This window comes from Canis lupus, chromosome 5, assembly GCF_048164855.1.
Source record: "Canis lupus baileyi chromosome 5, mCanLup2.hap1, whole genome shotgun sequence".
In the NCBI taxonomy this organism is placed as follows: Eukaryota; Metazoa; Chordata; class Mammalia; order Carnivora; family Canidae; genus Canis; species Canis lupus.
The window spans coordinates 7,188,708-7,208,982 of NC_132842.1; the positions used below are offsets into that span (position 1 = coordinate 7,188,708).

Sequence of the window (20,275 nt, forward strand, 5' to 3'; positions counted from 1 at the left end):
TCTTTGTCCTTTTCTCTCTGTCTGTCTAAAAAAATAATAAATAAATAAATGTATGTTTGTATGTATTTCATGTTTTTCTGTACCATTTCTGCTGACCTCAGCCCAGTGTGAGCTAGCTCAAAGATCACCTTGGGCCCAGTCTAGGCTAATGTGGCTTTTCCTTAAGATGAGTCTTGTCTTATGATAAAGATAAAGTGAAGGAAAATATAACACTTACATCTACATAAAGACACTACAAATTTAACACAGAGGATCCAAGCACTGTTATTTTGAGATAAAACCATCATGTTTCCTTCTGCTAAAATTTCACTATTAAGATGTCACTATTAAGATCCTATTTTCTTGACTGTTCTAAAGAAAACCATGATACAGATTGTAAAAGGGTAGAAAAGCATAACTGATTTCAATTAAATTATATGGGAGGTTAAAAGGAGTCATATATTAGGAGAATATAATACAATATTTTCTATAAATATAGGCTATTTCATGTATAGTACAGGACTCTGATTTATATAAATATTGAAGTCATGATTTAAATATACTTGTTTGTATTTTCTTTTCCTTCTTCTTTTTTTTTTAACTAACGATCAAAAGATGATACCAGTCCCCCAAAAGACAAGGGCACATGGAGAAAAGGTATTCCAAGTATTATGAGGAAGACATTTGAAAAAAAGCCCACTGCTACAGGAACGTTCGGTGTCAGACTGGATGATTGTCCACCAGCACATACCAATCGGGTAGGAGACCCTAGCCACCCAGATTTCCTATTGTTAATTCGTTGTAGTCCTTATAGAACCTGAGTACACAACCCTTCAGATGGCACAGAATATATTTTAATCTGTGCAGCATTTTCCTCTGTATAGCAGATCAGCTTCCCTAAGCATTGCTGACCTGTAAGGATGTGTTGAGTTATTTTATCTATAATGATCTTTTTCTAATGTATTGACTCTGAAATAGAATAATGATTCACTCATTAGGAATGTACCTGAAATGGTAAGAGTTCATTCTCAAATCATATGTGTTTCTGCTTTTTAGCACCTTAAAAGAAGGTGAAGGATGAGAACAAGAACCTGATTGAGAAAGTATAATAAATGTAAATGTGCGTGTATGTGCGTGTGTGTGTGCCTGCGTGTGTATAACGTCCATATTAGGATTCGTGTCATGAATTGCGGTTGATGATGTTATTTTCTCTCCCTCTTCTCTCTTTATTCACCTTATTGCAATTATTATTGCCCTTTATTCACCTGCATTGTTCCCATATTCTCATTACTTTAGACTTGCCTTGTTTCCTGTTCACATTTTCATCTCCCTGGGTACCCTTCTCTGTCTTGTGCTACCTCTTCTCCTCTCGCTGTCCCAGATCTCTCTTGCTGCTTCTATTCCCAGTTCTGCAGTGACTATATTCTTCATTTTCTCTATATCAAACAACAGCAATTTATCTATTTCCTCTTGGATGGAAAGGGCCTCTTAGCTACAATATACATCTACTAACAAATATAAACGTTTGTGCTGTATTAAATAAAATATTTATTTCTTGTTTTGCAGTATATTCCATTAATAGTTGACATATGTTGCAAATTAGTTGAAGAAAGAGGTCTTGAGTATACAGGTATTTATAGAGTTCCTGGAAATAATGCAGCCATTTCAAGTATGCAAGAAGAACTCAACAAGGGGATGGCTGATATTGATATACAAGATGATGTAAGTGTGTATTTCTATTTGATTACCTGATCTGTGGGGTTTTTTTCTCCTTTTGTGGTATTGACTACAAAACTGCCATGTTTCTATTTTGCACACCTAGAAATGGCGAGATTTGAATGTGATAAGTAGTTTACTAAAGTCCTTCTTCAGAAAACTCCCTGAGCCTCTCTTCACAAATGGTGAGTGAACGCCCACAAAAGATACCAGTTGAAATAGTTTAAAATTACATTGTTGGAAAGCCATAGAATATTAATATTTGGTTAAAGGAAGCAGGAGATTTTGTTTAGTTGTTACTTCTATATAAAGCATAATTATCACTGTTTTTTTTTGTCATTTAGATTTTTTTCCTCCTGATAAATTTGGATGAAAAATAAGTTTATAAAATTATGTAGGTTCAGGTTATGTAGATACCATGAAAGTATATGGTACCCTGTTCATCCATGTTTACTTATGAAGTTAAAAATACTGTTTTCTGTCAAAAGTCTTCAGACATAATAAAGTACAATTAGTAGGAAATCATTTTTTTTCAGTCCAGCAGGACACTAAACTTACATAAGACACTGTTCTCAGTGTTGTGGTTGGGGGGACAAAAAAGTGGACAGACTCTATAAATATAGGATGGTACTCTCAGAGAACTCACATTTTAGGGAATTTCATTTGATGATAAAGCTTGGAGATCATTACAAATGATAGCTGTTTTGGAGATTACATTTCAAAAGCTATTTGGGGTCAGCCCTATGTTTAAGTCTTTGTATTGGGTTTTGAAGTCGAACCTTAAAGTAAATCTCGATTATAACTCATCTAAGCGATTTAAGATAAACTTGTCTTATTGTTCTTATTGTTGTTGTCAGATAAATATGCCGACTTTATTGAGGCCAATCGTAAAGAAGATCCTCTAGACCGTCTGAAAACATTAAAAAGACTAGTAGGTATTATTTTGTAGTTTTGGAGGTACAACTGAAATTCAGCCTTTAAATCCATCATGAAAATAATATGTTTCAGATTCACGATTTGCCCGAACATCATTATGAAACTCTGAAGTTCCTTTCTGCTCATCTGAAGACGGTGGCAGAAAATTCAGAAAAAAATAAGGTATGTAAAGTGCCTATTGAAGAGATGTGTTTGCAGTGGGTTTCTTTGAAAAGATAGGCTACATTGCTTCACGTCAATCAAAACCAGGGTTATAATTCAACAAAAGCTCTAAAATACATCCTGTTGGCCCATCAGCCCCTCTTAAAAATCGCTCTTAAAAGCAAAAGATCCCAAAATATCAACTGTCACCATTTTGAAAAGATATATCCTTTTACATTTATCCAGCAAGAAAAATGAAAAGCGAAGAATTTTACTTATTTTACAGCTCTACATTTGTGATATTTTTGCACAATGTATCAAATATACCAAATAGTATACAGTGAAACTGACATTTTCTTTTGTTTTGTTTTGTTTAGTTTTAAGCAAATAAGACTTCTTGTTTGTTTAACAGCATCACACTACCTTTGTCAAACACACCAAAATTTGCTGTCCCTTACTATTATCTAATACTCAGTTCATGTTCAGTTTTTCCTGATTTCTTTTCTTTTTTTTTTTTTTTAAGATTTTATTTATTTATTCATGAGAGTCAGAGAGAGAGAGAGAGAGAAAGAGAGAGAGGCAGAGACACAGGCAGAGGGAGAAGCAGGCTCCATGCAGGAAGCCTGACATGCAATTCGATGCCCGGTCTCCAGGATCAAGCCCTGGGCTGAAGGCGGCGCTAAACCGCTGAGCCACCAGGGCTGCCCCCTGATTGAATTCAAAAAATGTCAGCAAGCAGTGTTATATCCTTTGGATGCTCAATTTCATCAACAGTGATAGGGCATTAAAGGAAAAAGGAAAAAAAGAGAGTGGAAGAATAAAAAAAAAAAACCTATATCAATTAGTTGTGCTGTTTCCAGAAGTTCATCCAGTGGGATCCAAAAAATTCTCAACATAATTATAGCTGAAATATTTTGTAATTATTTCAGCATTTCCCAAAGTGCATTTCCTCATTCATCACTTTTGCTGGATGTTAGCAATGCGTGGGACATAGCGTTTGATGGTCTAATTAGTTTAGAAGGCACTGAATTAAAATGTAACAGTAGAATTTTTTTCATGGCTTTACTAAATTAACTAACACTGTGACTCTTGAGGAAGTGGCTAAGGGCATTTCATTTTCCTACCTATTTGACTATGCTTGTGGAGCATCTTTCAAAAAATACAGAATTTGCCTAAAGTAATTGATGAGTAAATAAATGGTGAACTACTTATGTTATTAGTTTTACTTAGGAGCCAGCTAAAACTGTATACCCACATAATAAATATAACTGTATACATATAAATAATAATGTGTTATCCTTAGTCTACAAACCTAAATGAAATCATAGTAGACAAGAACCTAGTAAAAATTTTGCTTAAGACCTTTGAAATGGACTTTGTAAGCCACCAGGACAGATGTAAGAATGAGATGACATCTTCCAGAGGGAGAATAAAAAACATTGCTGCGTACTCAGTTCAAGTCAGCCCTTCCTGTAAGGTAGATTTACTTTCCACTAGGTCAACTTTCTGTGAAAATACTGACTTTAGGGGCACCTGAATGGTTCAGTGGTTGAGCCTTTGCCTTTGTCTCAGGTCATGATCCCAGAGTCCTGAGGTCAAGTCCCACTTTAGGCTCCCCATGGGGACCCTGCTTCTCCCTCTGCTTATGTCTCTGCCTCTCTCTCTGTGTCTGTCATGAACAAATAAATAAAATCTTAAAAAAAAAAAAAAAGAAAATACTGACTTCGACCACAATTTCTCCCTATAACTGTCATAAGCACCATGTAATGATGCATGTAGTAAGGTAGCTAACATATTAGATGCATAGCAGTTGCTTCAGAATGGGAGTATCTGTGCATTTTCCACTTTGCACCATACCTAAAATGTGTATAGGCACACATGTGGGCATGCCCATGGCTCTTCCAAAATAGTATAGTAGTGAGCTTCCCTAAACCAGTTTGACTTTTTAATTTCTGCAGTGATTTTTTTTTTTAACCCTCTGGTATGTTTCCAGCATTGGTTAAAGCTATTTGACATTTTAATCAAATCCTGAGTTCAATATATTACACTAGACACTCTAAGATACAACAAAGGAAAACAATGAATCTATACCTTTGATAATTGTGTTATTAAACAAGGAATACAAAATGGTGTGGAAATGAACGTCCCAACGTATAAGCTTGTTATACTGAGATGTTTCAGATCCACACAAGGATAAGCAAAGAGCTTTGGAAGTTTTCGTTGAAGTAAAAATTACAAAAAGAGTATTTTTGGATGTTATGTTTTTAAATATTAGCACTTTTGATGTACTAAGGGGGCAGATTTGGAAAATGTTATATGTGTTTAAGCATTTTTTCTAGTGTTTTTTTTTTTTTAAGTTTTTGAGGAGAGGGTTACCCTATTCTTTTGTGAGTTTTTTTCCCTTTGATGTTAATATTTTTGTCAATTAATGCAGCTCTTATAATACTAGTTTGAGCCAGATCAATTGCTTGTCTTCAAAGACTTCATGAGACAAATGAATGCCAATTAAGTACAGTACATTGTCATTAAAGCACAAAAAAAGATGTTAAGTGTAGATTAGCTTATAGAAGGCCTAACTAGGAAACATTAGTTTTTTCATACACAATTGGTCAACCTTTCTTCTTTGAATTCTTTTTCATCAAAAGAACCTTTCAGAAATAAAATGGCAAATATGCAATGGGAATTTAAATCTACTCTCTTAAGAAAAATTCTGATATCTTTCAATGACATCCTTTGTTCCAGATGGAACCAAGAAACCTAGCAATAGTTTTTGGTCCAACTCTTGTGAGAACATCCGAAGACAACATGACCCACATGGTCACTCACATGCCAGACCAATACAAGATCGTGGAGACGCTTATCCAGCATGTAAGTTCAGGCTTCATCTCGTCAAGAAAATAACTTTTGTGAGCAGCTGGTATTTGGTAGGACAGAATTTGGATAGAATTTTTTTTTCTAAGAAAACAACTTTTTTTTTTTTTCCTATATTCTCCAAAATATAGATCTATGTAGGGGGTTCTTTAGTTTCTCTTTTCACCTTTTTTATTTTAAATTTTAGCATGACTGGTTTTTCACAGAAGAAGGAGTGGAAGAACCTCTTGTAAGTATCGTCTGTCAGCCTTTGTACTGACTTGTTTGCATTCGGGACACAAGCTCCTGATGCTCCAACAATGTCAACTTCCTGCTTTGTATGCTATTGTCCGCTTTGCACCCCGGAAGCAGGTCTATAGCTCCTCCATTTCTGGTCTAATGAAAATACAAGTATGATGCTTATTTTGTAGTTAATTGATTCTGTGTAACCAATGTAAAAAGTTAAGCACCTGTGCTCCACTCGGTAATGTGTCTTTTACTAAATGTTGTTTGAATTTTAAAGAAAGTATCTTTGAAGAGATGATGAAGAGATCTTTGTTTATTAACCATAGACAACAGTGCAGGAGGAAAACACAGTAGACTCCCAGCCAGTGCCAAACATAGATCATTTACTCACCAACATTGGAAGGACAGGAGTCTCCCCTGGAGATGTATCAGGTAACTCTTGCCTGGGCAGTATTGATTTCTAGGTTAAGCTAAATCCTCGTAACCTGAAAGAACAAATCAATCATAAATAACAATTCACTATGATTTTTTCCTTTTCTTCTTTTTTTTTTTCCTTTCTACTAATAAAAAAAACTTGATCTTCCTTTTCTGATTGATCTTAATTATCTTCCAGTGACTATAATGCCATTGGCAGTGCATGGAATTGTAATGCTTGTCAGAATGGAAATCTGAGGGAACTGAGCATGCAAACCACTGTTTTGTTCTTTTTTTTTTTTTTTTTTTTTAATTCACAGTTTCCATGTAATAGTCATCACAAGGTAAAACAGATATATGCTACTGAATATGTGGTTGCTGTGATGGCAGAAAGTATGATCTAAACTGTATAAGTAGTTCTTACTCCTGAGCTAGATGTTCTGTTTAAAAGCAGCAAGTGAAATATGTTGAACTGCTAATGGGCACCATTTTCATAAATAACAGTATATTATTTGTCACTATAGAGTTCACAGTAAAAGTCGATCTTATCTGACATTTTCTTCTGTTTTCTCTTGCTGCCCTAATGTCTGGTTAAGTAGCGGTTTTCATAGGCTCTTTTACTGACAATTTTCTCCTGCCAAACTGTTGCACTAAACCTAGCATGTTGTTTTACACGCTCTTTTCCCTTTGTCTCTAGTTGTTTGAGTCCTAAAGGGTTTTTTCAGCACTAACTGACACAGGCAAATCTATACTGATGTTGAACAGGCGAAGTGGGAGGAGTCTATCACACGGTAATGTCGCTAGTGGATTCTGTGGTGGCCCTGATGGACAGCTGGAGCTGTAGGAAGAAGGAGGATTGCTGTCCTCACTGTAGCTGCCTGGTCTGCAGAAACCCCCGATTCTTGTAAATGCAAAACCTAGTTGATCTGTGGTGTAAATTTTCTCTTAAGGATTATTGTAAACAGATCAATACTACTTTCTTAAAAGTTTTTCTGCTGTTTCTTGTTATTTCTGAAGCAGACCGTGAGGAGAAATAGCATGGTATGGTCTACCAGTTCTTAAAGTCATAAAGCATTTAGCCATGTGTTCAAAGGGGCGTGGCACGGGGCTCAGCTCATTAATTTTGAAAATCCATTTCCCTCAAGTTGAAAGACAAAATTTCACAATTGGTGTTCTCCTGAATAGCGCTAGCCCCTTCCTACCCTCTTTATAATTGTATAATCTGAGTTTTTGCCAGACAGTGAAAATTATGGTCTCCATTTCTCCATTTCCATAATAGCGTTTGTGATAGATAACGACAAAACTGGTAGCAGTTTAACCAATCTAGTCAAAAGGATCCCTGACTGCACAGAGATGAAACTGGGGTCTAAAGCACAAAGATCAGCATTATTTAAAAAAAAAACAACAAAGTGACCTGGAAGCAGGGTTACCTAATGCATTCAGATGCATTTCGAGTTTACGCTTATAAAATTTGCGTTTGACAGTCTGACAAAAATCAACCTAAACACACTGAGTACAAGTGTCTCAATTTGTAGCGAGGATAGCCAACCATCTTGAAAGTTCTACATTGTGTATCAGTTCCAGATACAGGATGTGGTACATAGTACAATTCTTAAAAAGGTCTTGGAGCTTCTTCATGGCTAGATTTAATATTTAGAAATCTTGATAAACACTAGTGTTTCTGTTTTTGTTTAGTACAGGGCTCCTTTGCCATACCTCTCATTGAGCTGATTCTGCCTACAATTCACAGCATCCTTTCATGGCGGTGGCTTTCTGTGGTGCAGCTTGCATCTTTGTGAGCTCTGACTATCCAGAGTGTTCTGTCGTTTTGTTTGAGTTTGGCTTTCACATTTTGTTCTGTGCCTGTCTCTTCCATAAGTTTTGCATTGTTTGTTGGAAGCAATAAAGATTGACTAATACTGACCATGTTTTATTTAACTTCTCAACAGATTCAGCTACTAGTGACTCAACAAAATCTAAGGTAAATTGTTTCATACGATTCTGAAATACCTTAGGATGGGGAGGTTGCCTTTTAGTCGATTGTTACAATTAGGATACAGGTGCATCCCTCTCTGTGTCTGATGACACGGACCAACAAAATTGTTGAGAGGGAAAAATTAATTCTTAGACTGTGACAGAATACTGGATTGTGGGCTTGAATGTTGGATTTCTCCTGGCATAGTTTAGCCTAATACAAAGGAGTAGACACTTTTTTCATTCTTAAATGTGAAAATTTTCCAAGCTATACAAAAACAGAGAGAATAGTAAAATGAGTCCCCATGCAACCGTTATCCATTCTCAACAATTAACATGTGGCTGGCCATTTTGTTTCATGTGCACTTCACTCACATGCCTCCCCCTGGATTACTTTGAAGCAAACCCCAAGCATCATATTTCATCTGTAAATATTTCAGTAGTAATAATAGATTTTGTTACCATCACACATTCTTATGAAAACCTATATTCTTGCTTTTCTTTCAGCAAAATCAGTATTTTTCCATAATTTGTATTCGATTGACAACACCACCATTTACACATTTTGAGTAGTTTTGGGAAGTTCTTACTCTTAGAAAGTTTTTTTTATTAATTTGACTCGTCCAAACTTTGATCTGCTGAGATAGTAGCAGCTAGAATTGTCAATAAATTTCTTACAGTTTATTGTTCTGTTGGAAAAGGAGACATGTTTAAATGATAGCACGTTTAAATATCATAGTGAGAGGTTGTATGTAATTAAATTAGAAAATCTTGCAGGGAATTTTACAAAATATTCCAGTCATATCGTATCATTCACTGTCACTTAACGCTGTGATTTTTACTGGCTTTTTGCCCCAGCTTTTTATTTTGAAAAATTTTAAACCTAGGGAAAAGTTATAAGAATAATAGCACTTAAACCTTTTACCTTAGATTCATCATTTGGTAAATCTTGATATATATAATTTTGAGGAGTTGACTATTTGAGTTACTTATAGACATGATAACGCTCTACCCCCAAATGCTTCAGCATGCATCTCCTGAGAGCGGGGCATTCTCCTATATAATCACAGTGTAATTATCATACCCAGTACACAACATTATCATTTCTAAAAGAGTTTTTGCACAAATTTCCCCAGTTGTCCCAATAATGTAAATGTAAACTGTTTTTTATTTCCCTATACAGGATGCAATTAAGGATCACTCCTTGCATTTTATTATCATGTTTCTTTAGGGCTTCTTTAATCTGGGACATTTTCTCTTTTCTTTCTCTCTCTCTCTCTTTCCTCTTTTCTCTTCTTTCGTCTCTTCTCTTCTTTTTTCTTTTTTTTTTTTTTTTGCCAGAAGATAAGATTTCAGACTTGGATTTGAAATTTCCGACCTGTTTGAAATGTCCTCCTTCCCTCTTACTAGATGCATATTTCTTTCCATACGTCTTTGTCTGTCTTCTACAGAAGGTGTTAAAATGTGGATAACCGATTAGAAGTATACTGGATAATGAGGAAATCCTTTCTTACTCGTAAAAACAAAGTTCTGTTAATCTGCCATTTCATTTTGGTGAATCCTTTTTAATGCAACAGCCTAAGTTTTTACTTTTTCAAGATTTCAATACAGTAGTTTTAGTTCGTCTAAGACGTTGACGACCGTAGAGAAATACGCTTTCTGCTTCTATTACTCGGCATACTTCCTGCCTTCCTGCTTGTCTTGCCCGGCCTGTGGTTAACCAGCAAGTGTTTACTGACTCCCACCGCCATCATTTACTTAACAGATAGGCATCATGAGCACACTAATTAAATAGTTGTCACCAAGAACCTGTTACACATAGCTAACGAAGCCAGTGGCCTTCACTACAACTCTATCAGCGATAGTGCTTCTCTGGTAAGGATTTAAGATACTTAGTTGACCCTCTGTTATTTGAATCTTCCGATCTCATTGTTAACCTTGAGATAAATGAGACATTACCAGCCTGATTTGCCTAAGGCGAGTCTGCAGATCCGTCTGGCTGAACTAATGGAAGACCAAGGAGTTCCCTCAGTGAGTTTATCTGATACAATACGTGTATCATATGGTGTCCGTAATTGGAAAATTGAAGCCAGTCGTACAGTTTTAGTAACCTATGTCAGGATATCACACTCAACTACGTCAGGATAGTAACTCTCAAACTTGTGTTCCAGATTAAGGAATCTGAAGAAGGTGGAGCCTCCCAGAAGCAGGGGGAGTCAGTATAGATGCAGGGAAATTCGCCTGAACAGGACGAGCACTAGATAGCTCCAGGCTCAAAATCTGTCCCCGAGAGAGACGGAGGTATAGGGGTTGTGACTTGGCGGCTAAATGCCACCGGTTGCCAAGAAATGGAACTAGTGGGCAGTGGTCACTCATGGACAGGCTCCCAGGGAGTCTGGAGAACCGCACGCCGTTGGTGCTTCCAGAGCTTGAGAGCGTCACCTCAGTAAGGAACGTTCCAGGGCACACCGCTTCGGACGACGGCCCCAGTCATGTTCCTGTGCTCATTGTCTGGTTTCTCTGATTTCTCTCAGGGTTCTTGGGGATCCGGAAAAGATCAGTATAGCAGGGAACTGCTTGTGTCCTCCATCTTCGCAGCCGCCAGTCGCAAGAGGAAGAAGCCAAAAGAAAAGACACAACCCAGCAGCTCGGAGGACGAATTGGACAATGTGTTTTTTAAGAAAGAAAGCGCGGAACAGGGTCAAAGTGACATCAAAGAGGAATCCAAAAAAGAGAGCGAGGCGTTGTGCAGGAAACAGAGGGCCGTCATTTCCAAAGAAGGTAACGCCAAGAAGGACTCGGGCGCCGCAAAAGAGGAAAGGAAGGAGAGCGCCGCGTCCGGAGAAGCGTCACCGCCACCGCCACCGCCACCGAGCGCGAGGGCCCGGAAGTCGCCGTGCCCGGGCTGCCGCTCCCCGCCGCCGGGAGAGAGCCCCAGGCCCCCCGGGGCCCCCAGGCCCACGCCTCCGGGAGACGCGGGGTCCGACGCGGGCACTCGGCTCGGCGCCCCCCCGCACGCGCCCCTGGCCAGGCCTTGCCCCAGGAAACGCAGCAGCCCCGAAGCCGGCGGCGCCGCCTCAGATCGCGCCCGCGCGTCGTCCGCCGCGTCGCTGACGGGCCCGGGCCCCGACCCCGACGCCGACCCCGACGCCGACCCCGACGCCGACCCCGACCCCGGCCGGCTGAGCCCCGAGGTGCGCTCGGTGGCCGAGAGCAGGGGCGACGAGGCGGACGACGAGCGCAGCGAGCTCGTCAGCGAGGGCCGGCCGGTGGAGACGGACAGCGAGAGCGACTTCCCCGTGTTCCCCGCCGCCCCGGCCGCCGACCGGGGCCCCCGAGGCCGGCCGCGCGAGGCCGGCAGGGCGAGCCGCAGGAGCTCGGAGGGCAGCGAGCCGAGCGGCACGGACGGCAGCCGCACCCCCAGCCTGGACAGCCGGCGGCAGCTCTTCAGCTCCCACAAGCTCATCGAGTGCGACACGCTGTCCCGGAGGAAGTCCGCCCGCCTCCGGCCCGACGGCGGCGACCGGGACGCCCCCGCCCTCGCCAGGGTGTTCGACGTCATGAAGAAGGGCAGGTCCACGGGCAGCCTGCTGGCGCCCGGCAGGGCCGAGCCCGACCGCCAGGAGCCCACCTGGAGGACGAAGCTGGCGGACCGCTTGAAGCTGCGGCCCAGGGCGCCGGCGGACGACATGTTCGCGCTGGGGCCGCAGAAGGCGGGCGAGGCCGCCAAGCGGAAGCACATCCGGCGCCGGCACACGCTCGGGGGGCACCGGGACGCCGCCGACCTGAGCGTGCTGGGCTTCTGGAAGGCGCAGGAGCAGGGCGCCGACCCGGAGCCCGAGCTGGCGGCCGTCACGCGCCTGAGGCCCAAGTGCCCCGCCCGGGACCTCTGCATCTCGGACTGGCTGGCCCGGGAGCGCCTGCGCGCCAGCGCCGCCGACCTGAGCGCCGACCTGAGCGCCGGCCTGAGCGCCGGGGAGCGCGGGGAGCGCCGGGAGCCCGGGGAGCGCGGGGAGCGCCGGGAGCCCGGGCCGCCCGCCCGCGCCCGCGCCCGCGCCCGCCCAGGGAGCGGGAGCTTCCGGAACGCGAGCCCCGACGCCAGCCCCGCGGCGCTCTAACGCCCAGCCCCGTGCGTCACCCGCCCGGAACCCCAGGCAGCAAAGCACAGGCGCAGCCCTGTCTTCAAACTGCGGCACGGCCACCAGAGCAAAGAGAAAAGCTACTGTTACACGTTCCAGTGACTCTGTAAATATTTTTCTTGTACCAGAATTGTTATTATGCAGCCTTCATTTGGGCTGGTTTCATCATTTTGCACTGTGGAATCGCTTTACAGTGCATTACGACAGCCAGAAGAACATAAAGATATGTGTATACACACACACACACACACACACACATATATATACATATATACATATACACACACATATATATACGTATATATGTGTATATACGTATATATATTTAAAAATATATTGGATAGTTGTATACAAATGAGCAAGATATTTGTTGCAACTTAGGACACAGTGTATACCCAAGATTACCGAAGCAAATAGCTGGCATTAGTGTGCAGCAAATTTGTTCTTTTGGTTTCATCACTAACAAAAGTGCCTCATCATAAAAATCCATTTGGTTATTAGGGTGCCATATTGTTAAAATTAGAGAACTTACACTGAATAAATGAATGCATTTTATTGGTAACAAATTTCATTACATGTACCAGTTTTAACACAGGTGGATACGGAACTTGCATTCCTTCGTCATTCCAGGTGGATCTCTGAGTTTTATATTCAAACTTTTAATACAGTTTTTGAGTTTTGTGTGACTTGAATTTTTAATCTTTCTGTAAAATACGTAACTTAAATGAACATATTATATGTGTATCTTTTCTTCAGATACCAGATTTGATATAAATGTTGTAACATAGGTGTGTAGATAGTGACCTGGATGGAACTGGCTTCTTTATCGAGAAGAATATAATTCTGCATGAGGACTTAATGAATCCAAACCTGTGTCATGCCTGTGTGCATACCCAATTAAACACTGGAAATAAAAATTGTTTTGGTGAACTTTGCGTGGCTTGGAACTTACTCTAACACATTTTTAAATGTGTTACCCATTTACAACTGCCGTCATTGGTCCTGACCTTTTTTTTTTTTTTTTTTTAATGATTTATTTATTTATTTGTGATAGACATAGAGAGAGAGAGGCAGAGACACAGGAGGAGGGAGAAGCAGGTTCCATGCCGGGAGCCTGACATGGGACCCTGACGTGGGACTCGATTCCGGGACTCCAGAATCGTGCCCTGGACCAAAGGCAGGTGCTAAACCGCTGAGCCACCCAGGGATCCCCCTGGTTCTGACTTAAAAAAAAAAAAAAAAAAAATGACCAGCTCTCAGAGCACCTGGGTTGCTCAGTGGGTTAAGCGTCGGACTCTTGGTCTCAGCTCAAGTCTTAATCTCAGGGTGGTGAGTTCGAGCCCCACATTGGGCTCCACACCTAGGGTAAATGTTTATACTGGCCTAACCAGCTTGCTTATTCTGTACACAGAATATTTAACTTTTCTAGCTAAAGTAATACGTTATTTACTTTCTGTTGGAGATAATGAGTGAAAAGAACATGTATTTGGGAATCAGACCTCATAGATAGGTAAACTTGGGCAAATTATTTAACTTTTCTGAATTTATTCCTTCATATAAATAATGATAATAGTATCTATTATAAGGATTATTGGATTTAAGTGAGATACTGTTCCAGATACAGTGCCTGCCACACATTACTTGCAAAATATGTCAAACCTATTCTAAGAAATGATGGGTGCTTAAGATCTCAGAATGGTAAGACTGGAATGGTCTTAAAAATCATCAAATCTAGTGGTTTTCAAACCTGCCAGACCCATATTCTCATTCTGTAAAGAGTATTTTTTAAATTTTTCATTTACTATTCCGAAATGAAATTCACAGATAATATAACCTATCTGGGGCAGCCCGGGTGGCTCAGCGGTTTAGCGCTGCCTTCAGCCCAGGGCGTGATCCTGCGGACCCGGGCTCGAGTCCCACATCGGGCTCCCTACACGGAGCCTGCCTCTCTCTCTGCCTGTGTCTCTGCTTCTCTCTCTCTCTCTCTCACTCTCTCTCTCTCTCTCTCTGTCTCTCATGAATAAATAAATAAAATCTTTTTTAAAAATGTAACCTATCTGTATAACAAACTTACATATATAATACATATTTTATTCAACATAGTATGGAATGTCTAATCTTATAGAAAAAAGTGATTTGTAATAAAGTAATAAATATTTCAATATGTGAAATACTCAGATATTTGCACCAGATAGAGAGAGAGTCACTAACTACAATAACTTCATGTACCATGAATGGTTTTGCTACTGGTGATGTGATTTTCTTAAATGATGGTAAAATTTAGAACAAAATAAGAGTATCCTCTTTCCTAGTTTATATAGTACGTACATTCCTAGAAAAGTCAATGTATTATTAAAATTGTCAAAAATGCTTCTTATATTTAAAGAAGTTAGGCTCAAGGCTCAAGTAATTATATTCATTTCTGCTCATATTTATTTTCTTCAATTTTCTTTGGATCTTGAGACATTTCCTAGATCATTGATTTTCAGCCTTTTTTGGTTCTTCGTTTGCTTTTGAAAAGGCTATTTGTTTTATTTTCATTTATTTCCAAACATGTTCCAACTTCTATTGTGATTTTTTTAAATCTATGAGTTATGTAGATGTAAATTGTTTAATTTCTTTTTTTTTAATTGCTTAATTTCTAAACATTTGGAGGCTTTCTAGTTTATCTTTAAAAAAAATTATTTCTCATCTAATTCACATGATCATTAAACAGATAGTTTTAAGCCGTCTGAAATTAATGGAGACATCCATTATGTAAACCAGCAGATGGCCAATTTTATAAATGTTCCATGTCCACTTGAGAAGAATATGTACTCTGTTACTGGGTGCTTTATTATGTGGACTGGGTCAGGTTTCTTAATCATGGTTTTCAGATCTTTGGTATCCTTAATATCTTACTTGGCTCTCATAATTTCCTGAGAGGTGATAAAGTCTTATGATTACAGATGTATTTTTTCTTATTTGTCAGTTTTTTTTTCCTTATACATTTTGAAGCTCGTTTACTAGAGGGACATAAATTTAGAATTATTTTATCTTTATGGTGAACGGACCCTTTTATCTTATGAAAGGCCCTTCATTATCTCTATCAAAGCTGCTTGTGTTAAAGTTTAGTTTTATATGATATTAGTGTGGTGGTATCAATTACTTGTGGTTAGTATTGCATAGTAAATCTTTCTCATCCTTTTGCTTTCAACCTTTCTGTGTTTATATTCAGTTTTTATCTCATAGCAGTATATAGTTTTTTTTTAATGTAGCCTGATAATCTCTGAAATATGTAAGCCAATTACTTTTAATGAAATTCCTGATATATTGGATTCATATCTGCCATCTTAACATTTGCTTTCTACTGGTCTCACAAGTTTTATATGCCTTTTTCTCTTGTTTCTTGCCTCTTTTGAATTAATCAGATATGTTTATTATACCATTTTCCCCTCTATTAGCATGTTACTTATTTTTTTACTATTCTTATAGAGACATCCCTCACCTAATAGAACCCGATTTTTTAAAAAATTTATTTATTTATTCATGAGAGATGCACAGAGACACAGGCAGAGACATAGGCAGAAGCACATTCCTTGTGGGGAGCCTGATGCAGGACTTGCTCACAGGACCTTAGGAACACAACCTGAGCCGAAGGCAGACACTCGACCACTGAGCCACCCAGGGCCCCTAAAACCTAATTTAAATTAAACATTTACTGCTTTCCACATACTGCTAAATATATATATTTATATATATGTATATATAAATATGTATGCCTGTGTGCATACCCAATTAAACATATCACACACATCATATATATATGTGTGTGTGTGCACGTGTTTATCTCCATACCTTGTAAGACATTATTCTTGTCTCATACACTTAAATATTCATCTGCATTTACCAATAATTACCATTTCTGCTGCTCTTCAGTCTTTCCTATATTTCCATGTTTTTATCTGCTGTCTTTCTCTTCCTGAAGAACTCTAATCATTTTGTGGATCTCTTAATGAGGCCTCTCTGCTTCTCTTTATTTGGAAATGTCTTTATTTTGCAATCTTTTTCTGAAGGATGTGCTGTTGCCTACAGGGTGCTGGGATTTTCTTTAGCACTTTAAAAATGTCATCGTATTTTCCTCTAGTTTCTATCATTCCTGCAGAAGAAGGAGTTGTAATTCTTGCTACTGCTTCAATGGTCATTGTCTGAGTCACCCTACATTTGCAGGAAGGGACAGAGCAGGTGAAGGCAGGATTGCAATCTCTGTGAGACCAGGTGTATCTCTGGCTCAGCCCCTCTCCTAAGGTGTCATTTTTCAGGTATCTCAGTATTAGGGTATTTCCTACAGCCTCTCCTCCTTGGCACATCCTTGGCTGAACGCCACCAGAAGCACCAATCTTCACAACCTGCTCTCAGCCTCTGAGCCTTCCACCCGGAATGGCTCAAGTATTGGGAAACGCCTTAAAGGTAAAACCATGCAACAGGTTCTCCCCTCTAGGATTGTCTTTCCTCTGGGATTTTGTCTCCTCACATCTTAGCTGACTTGGCACCCTGCACCCCTGCACCCCTTTTTACTTCTTTATTTTGCCACCCACGCCCCAACCCACGGAAATTGAGGAGAGCCTGCTTCTTAGTGGCTGACTTTCACTGGCCTCTGTGTTTTAAGTGCCTTGACAGCTCTCCAGTTTGCCTATGGACTGATTAGTGGCTGATTGTATTTTCTCCAGCTTTTCTCATTCTCAGTACCAGTCTTCATCAGCTATGAGCTATTCCACTGTAGTTGGAGATAGACGTACCCTAAACTCAAATCAGTATGAATAGGTTTTTCATCTACAGAATGTCAGACAGAACAAAAAACACCGTGTGAGATACCAGCTAACTCTTCATTATATGGAATTTGTGACACTTGTCTTACTGGAGCCTCCAGGATGAAGGTCTGTTTATTCTAACAACAGAGGAATAGGTACTCATATGCTGAAATATTAAAACGGAATTTTCTAAAAAATCTTGGAAACAATGGGTTCTCTAAAAGCACCTCTTAAGTAATCTGGTTTTATATGCATAGTTCATCAATTTATGGTCGTTTAAGATGCCCTCAGCCTAATTATTCTGCTTTCACTTCAGTAGAAATGTAATAGACTAGCTTATCTGACAGGGATTGTGGCTAAGTTTTGCTTCTGCTTTTTTTTTTTTTTTAAGATTTTATTTATCCATTCATGAGAGACAGAGAGAGAGAGAGAGAGAGAGAGAGAGGCAGAGACACAGGCAGAGGGAGAAGCAGGCTCCATGCAAGGAGCCCGATGCGGGACTCAATCCCGGGTCTCCAGGATCACACCCCGGGCTGCAGGCGGCGCCAAACCGCTGCGCCACTGGGGCTGCCCTGCTTCTGCTTTTTAATGAAACTGTTTAAGGATTTTTTTGGCCTCATTTTGGAAGTAGTTTATACTGTTTCTTTACTGAAAAGGAAACCAGCATTTGCTTGGGGTTCATTTTTTGAAAGGCTGATGAAGTGCTTGCTGAAATGCAGTTTCTGCCCTCCTACGGAGTCAACAGATGGAAATCTATAATTCCATGGAGCTGTTGAGGGTTCCTACTTCTTGGCTTTTAAATAAGATCATATTCTTTCAGCCTTGCTTCAGACCTACCAGGAATGCTGCTTTGGGTGTTCAGAGTACCAGAGCATAGTCATGACCTGCTGCTGGCCAGCTGAGTGACTTAGGCAAGTTACTTTATGTCTCTGAACCTCAGTTTCCCCACCTGTAAACATGAGTTAGAATAGACGAGCCTAAAGTAATTGCAGCTCTGCCATTTTGATTCTTCCGGAGACTCAAATGCTAGAACCCTCCAGATAGGACAACATTTCTTTATTTTTAAAACAAGTAGGAAAAAATATTGAAAACAGGGAAGTAAGTTTTTACTCCACTTTGTTAACTTTTACACTCCCTTTCTCTGTAGACAAACATCATGAGCACATCCTTCCAGGCACATTTTACTTATATATACATAATCATAATTATGATATAGTGTAATATTTTTAATTTACAGAAATTGTAGCATAGTATCTAACTTGCTTCTTTCACTTCATGTGTTTGAGATCTGTATTGTACCAGGTAGTGCTGTTCTATTTTCCCATTTTTCTTGGAATGGGCATGGTGTTTGAGGGGTTTCTTTGTGCTCACCTTCTTGCACACCCACACACATTCTTAAAGCTGCTGGGTGGCTACTAGTCTGCACCTTTTCAACTTGACTGGGTTTTGTCAAATTAGTCTCCAGGTTGATGCCATTGGCAGCATATGAGTTTTCTCATTTCCTCACATCCTCTTGTATACTAGATTATTTTGGAGATTTTAAACATTTTTGTTTTGCAAATCGATATGTGTGAGGTGATGTCTGACTGTTGTGCCTTTCCTACATTACTGGTCAAGAGAATGTTTCTGTTATTGCCTTTTTCTCAGAGATCCTCATATAATGTGGATACCAGTCATTTACCTGTTGCGTGGATTTCAAATATCTTCTTTCTATTTGCAGTTTTTAAACTTCAAGGTATTAGACTGTATCTTTTAAAGTTATTTTATTTAATCAGTTACAAGCTTTTATATGTATAGGGAAAACAGGCACCACCTGTGTTTGTTTTCTGATAGGCTTACCATGTGGTTTTCAGTTTTTAGGTGTTTAGGTATCTAGGATTTATTTAATGAATGATGTGAGGTAGTATGATGTCCAACATTTAATTTCTCCTACAGTAGTTATTGCTGAGATATTTGCTATAAAACTCCAGATCCACAGGAATTCTTTTTTTTTTTTTTTAAGTATCATTAACACACAGTGTTAACATTAGTTTCAGGTGTAGATCCAGGAATTCCTAAACAAGACAACAAAATGTCCCAACTGGCCACTTCACCATTCCAAGGTGAAGAAATTGTACCCCACCAGCAGGGATGTTTTAGCAGCCTGTTTTGTGACCAAAGAGAACAGTAGGAGCTGTTTGTAACACTAGAACTCAGCTGGCAGCTCAGAAAGGAAGTAGAGCGGGCAAGTGGTACTGGGGAGAGGACACCTGCTCACAGGGCTTCGTGGCAACCCTGCTATGACAGCAAAGGTGAACCAATTATTTTAGAAGAATAAAGAGAAATACAAAAAAGGAGAAAGCATAGTTCTCTCCAGCCAAGGAGAGGATTGAGACTTTTATAAGACACGTCCCAACCTTCCAAGCATAAAGCAGTTCCAAAAGGAAAATTGTGGGAAAGCAGCTCCAAACGGAAAATTGTGGGAAATGCAGATAGAGGTTTATCAATAGTCAGCGATTCCTAAAGATGCTTTTCTATGGGATTCCTAAAGATGCTTCCTTTACAGACAGAGAGAGCAAAAAAAAAAAAAGATGCTTTAAGCCTTTACCTTTTGAAAATAGGATAAAGATGACAGTTGTGAAAACCTAGCAACAGAATTGACCAAAACCCTGTGGTGCTCACAAGCTGTATGCCGAATTTCACAGAGATTAGTCAGCATTAGATTGTGAGGGATATGTTTTTCCAGGAGGTGAAATTACTATGCCCCAGTTCTTGGCTGCACTATTGATAAACAAATGTTTGAGTAATCTTCCACCGATGTTCACAGTTTCATGGTGGGTTTTTAAATTTACATATTGAAGTCAATCTACATTTTCTGCAGAACTACCCAGCAAATAATTGAAGATCTTCATCATGTTTCCCAAACCTTCTCTCTTTCCATTGTAAGCATTCTAACTTCTCACCATCGACAAGTGATCAAAAGGTAAAAGGAGGTGGATATTGGGACACCCGGGTAGCTCAGTGGTTGAGCATCTGCCTTTGACTCATGTCATGATCCTGGAGTCCTGGGATCGAGTCCCGCATTGGGCTCCCCAAGGGGACCCTGCTTCT

At 40.0% G+C, this 20,275-nt stretch overlaps 1 protein-coding gene across 15 annotated transcripts in view; it reads left to right on the top strand.

Moving 5' to 3' along the window:
* ARHGAP21 (Rho GTPase activating protein 21) overlaps positions 1-13,325 on the top strand; it is a 136,324-nt gene extending 122,999 nt beyond the window's left edge. For 14 of the 15 annotated variants that reach the window (XM_072825328.1, XM_072825336.1, XM_072825337.1 and 11 more), the window contains 10 exons: positions 595-737; positions 1,546-1,701; positions 1,802-1,880; positions 2,553-2,626; positions 2,704-2,793; positions 5,515-5,640; positions 5,831-5,872; positions 6,195-6,300; positions 8,232-8,263; positions 10,791-13,325. In XM_072825328.1, coding sequence (XP_072681429.1) covers positions 595-737; positions 1,546-1,701; positions 1,802-1,880; positions 2,553-2,626; positions 2,704-2,793; positions 5,515-5,640; positions 5,831-5,872; positions 6,195-6,300; positions 8,232-8,263; positions 10,791-12,374 — 2,432 coding nt within the window. In that variant the 3' untranslated portion in view covers positions 12,375-13,325. The remainder of the gene's footprint in view (positions 1-594; positions 738-1,545; positions 1,702-1,801; positions 1,881-2,552; positions 2,627-2,703; positions 2,794-5,514; positions 5,641-5,830; positions 5,873-6,194; positions 6,301-8,231; positions 8,264-10,790) is intronic. The other variant, XM_072825340.1, reaches the window with a different exon arrangement.
* Positions 13,326-20,275: the final 6,950 nt, after the last annotated feature.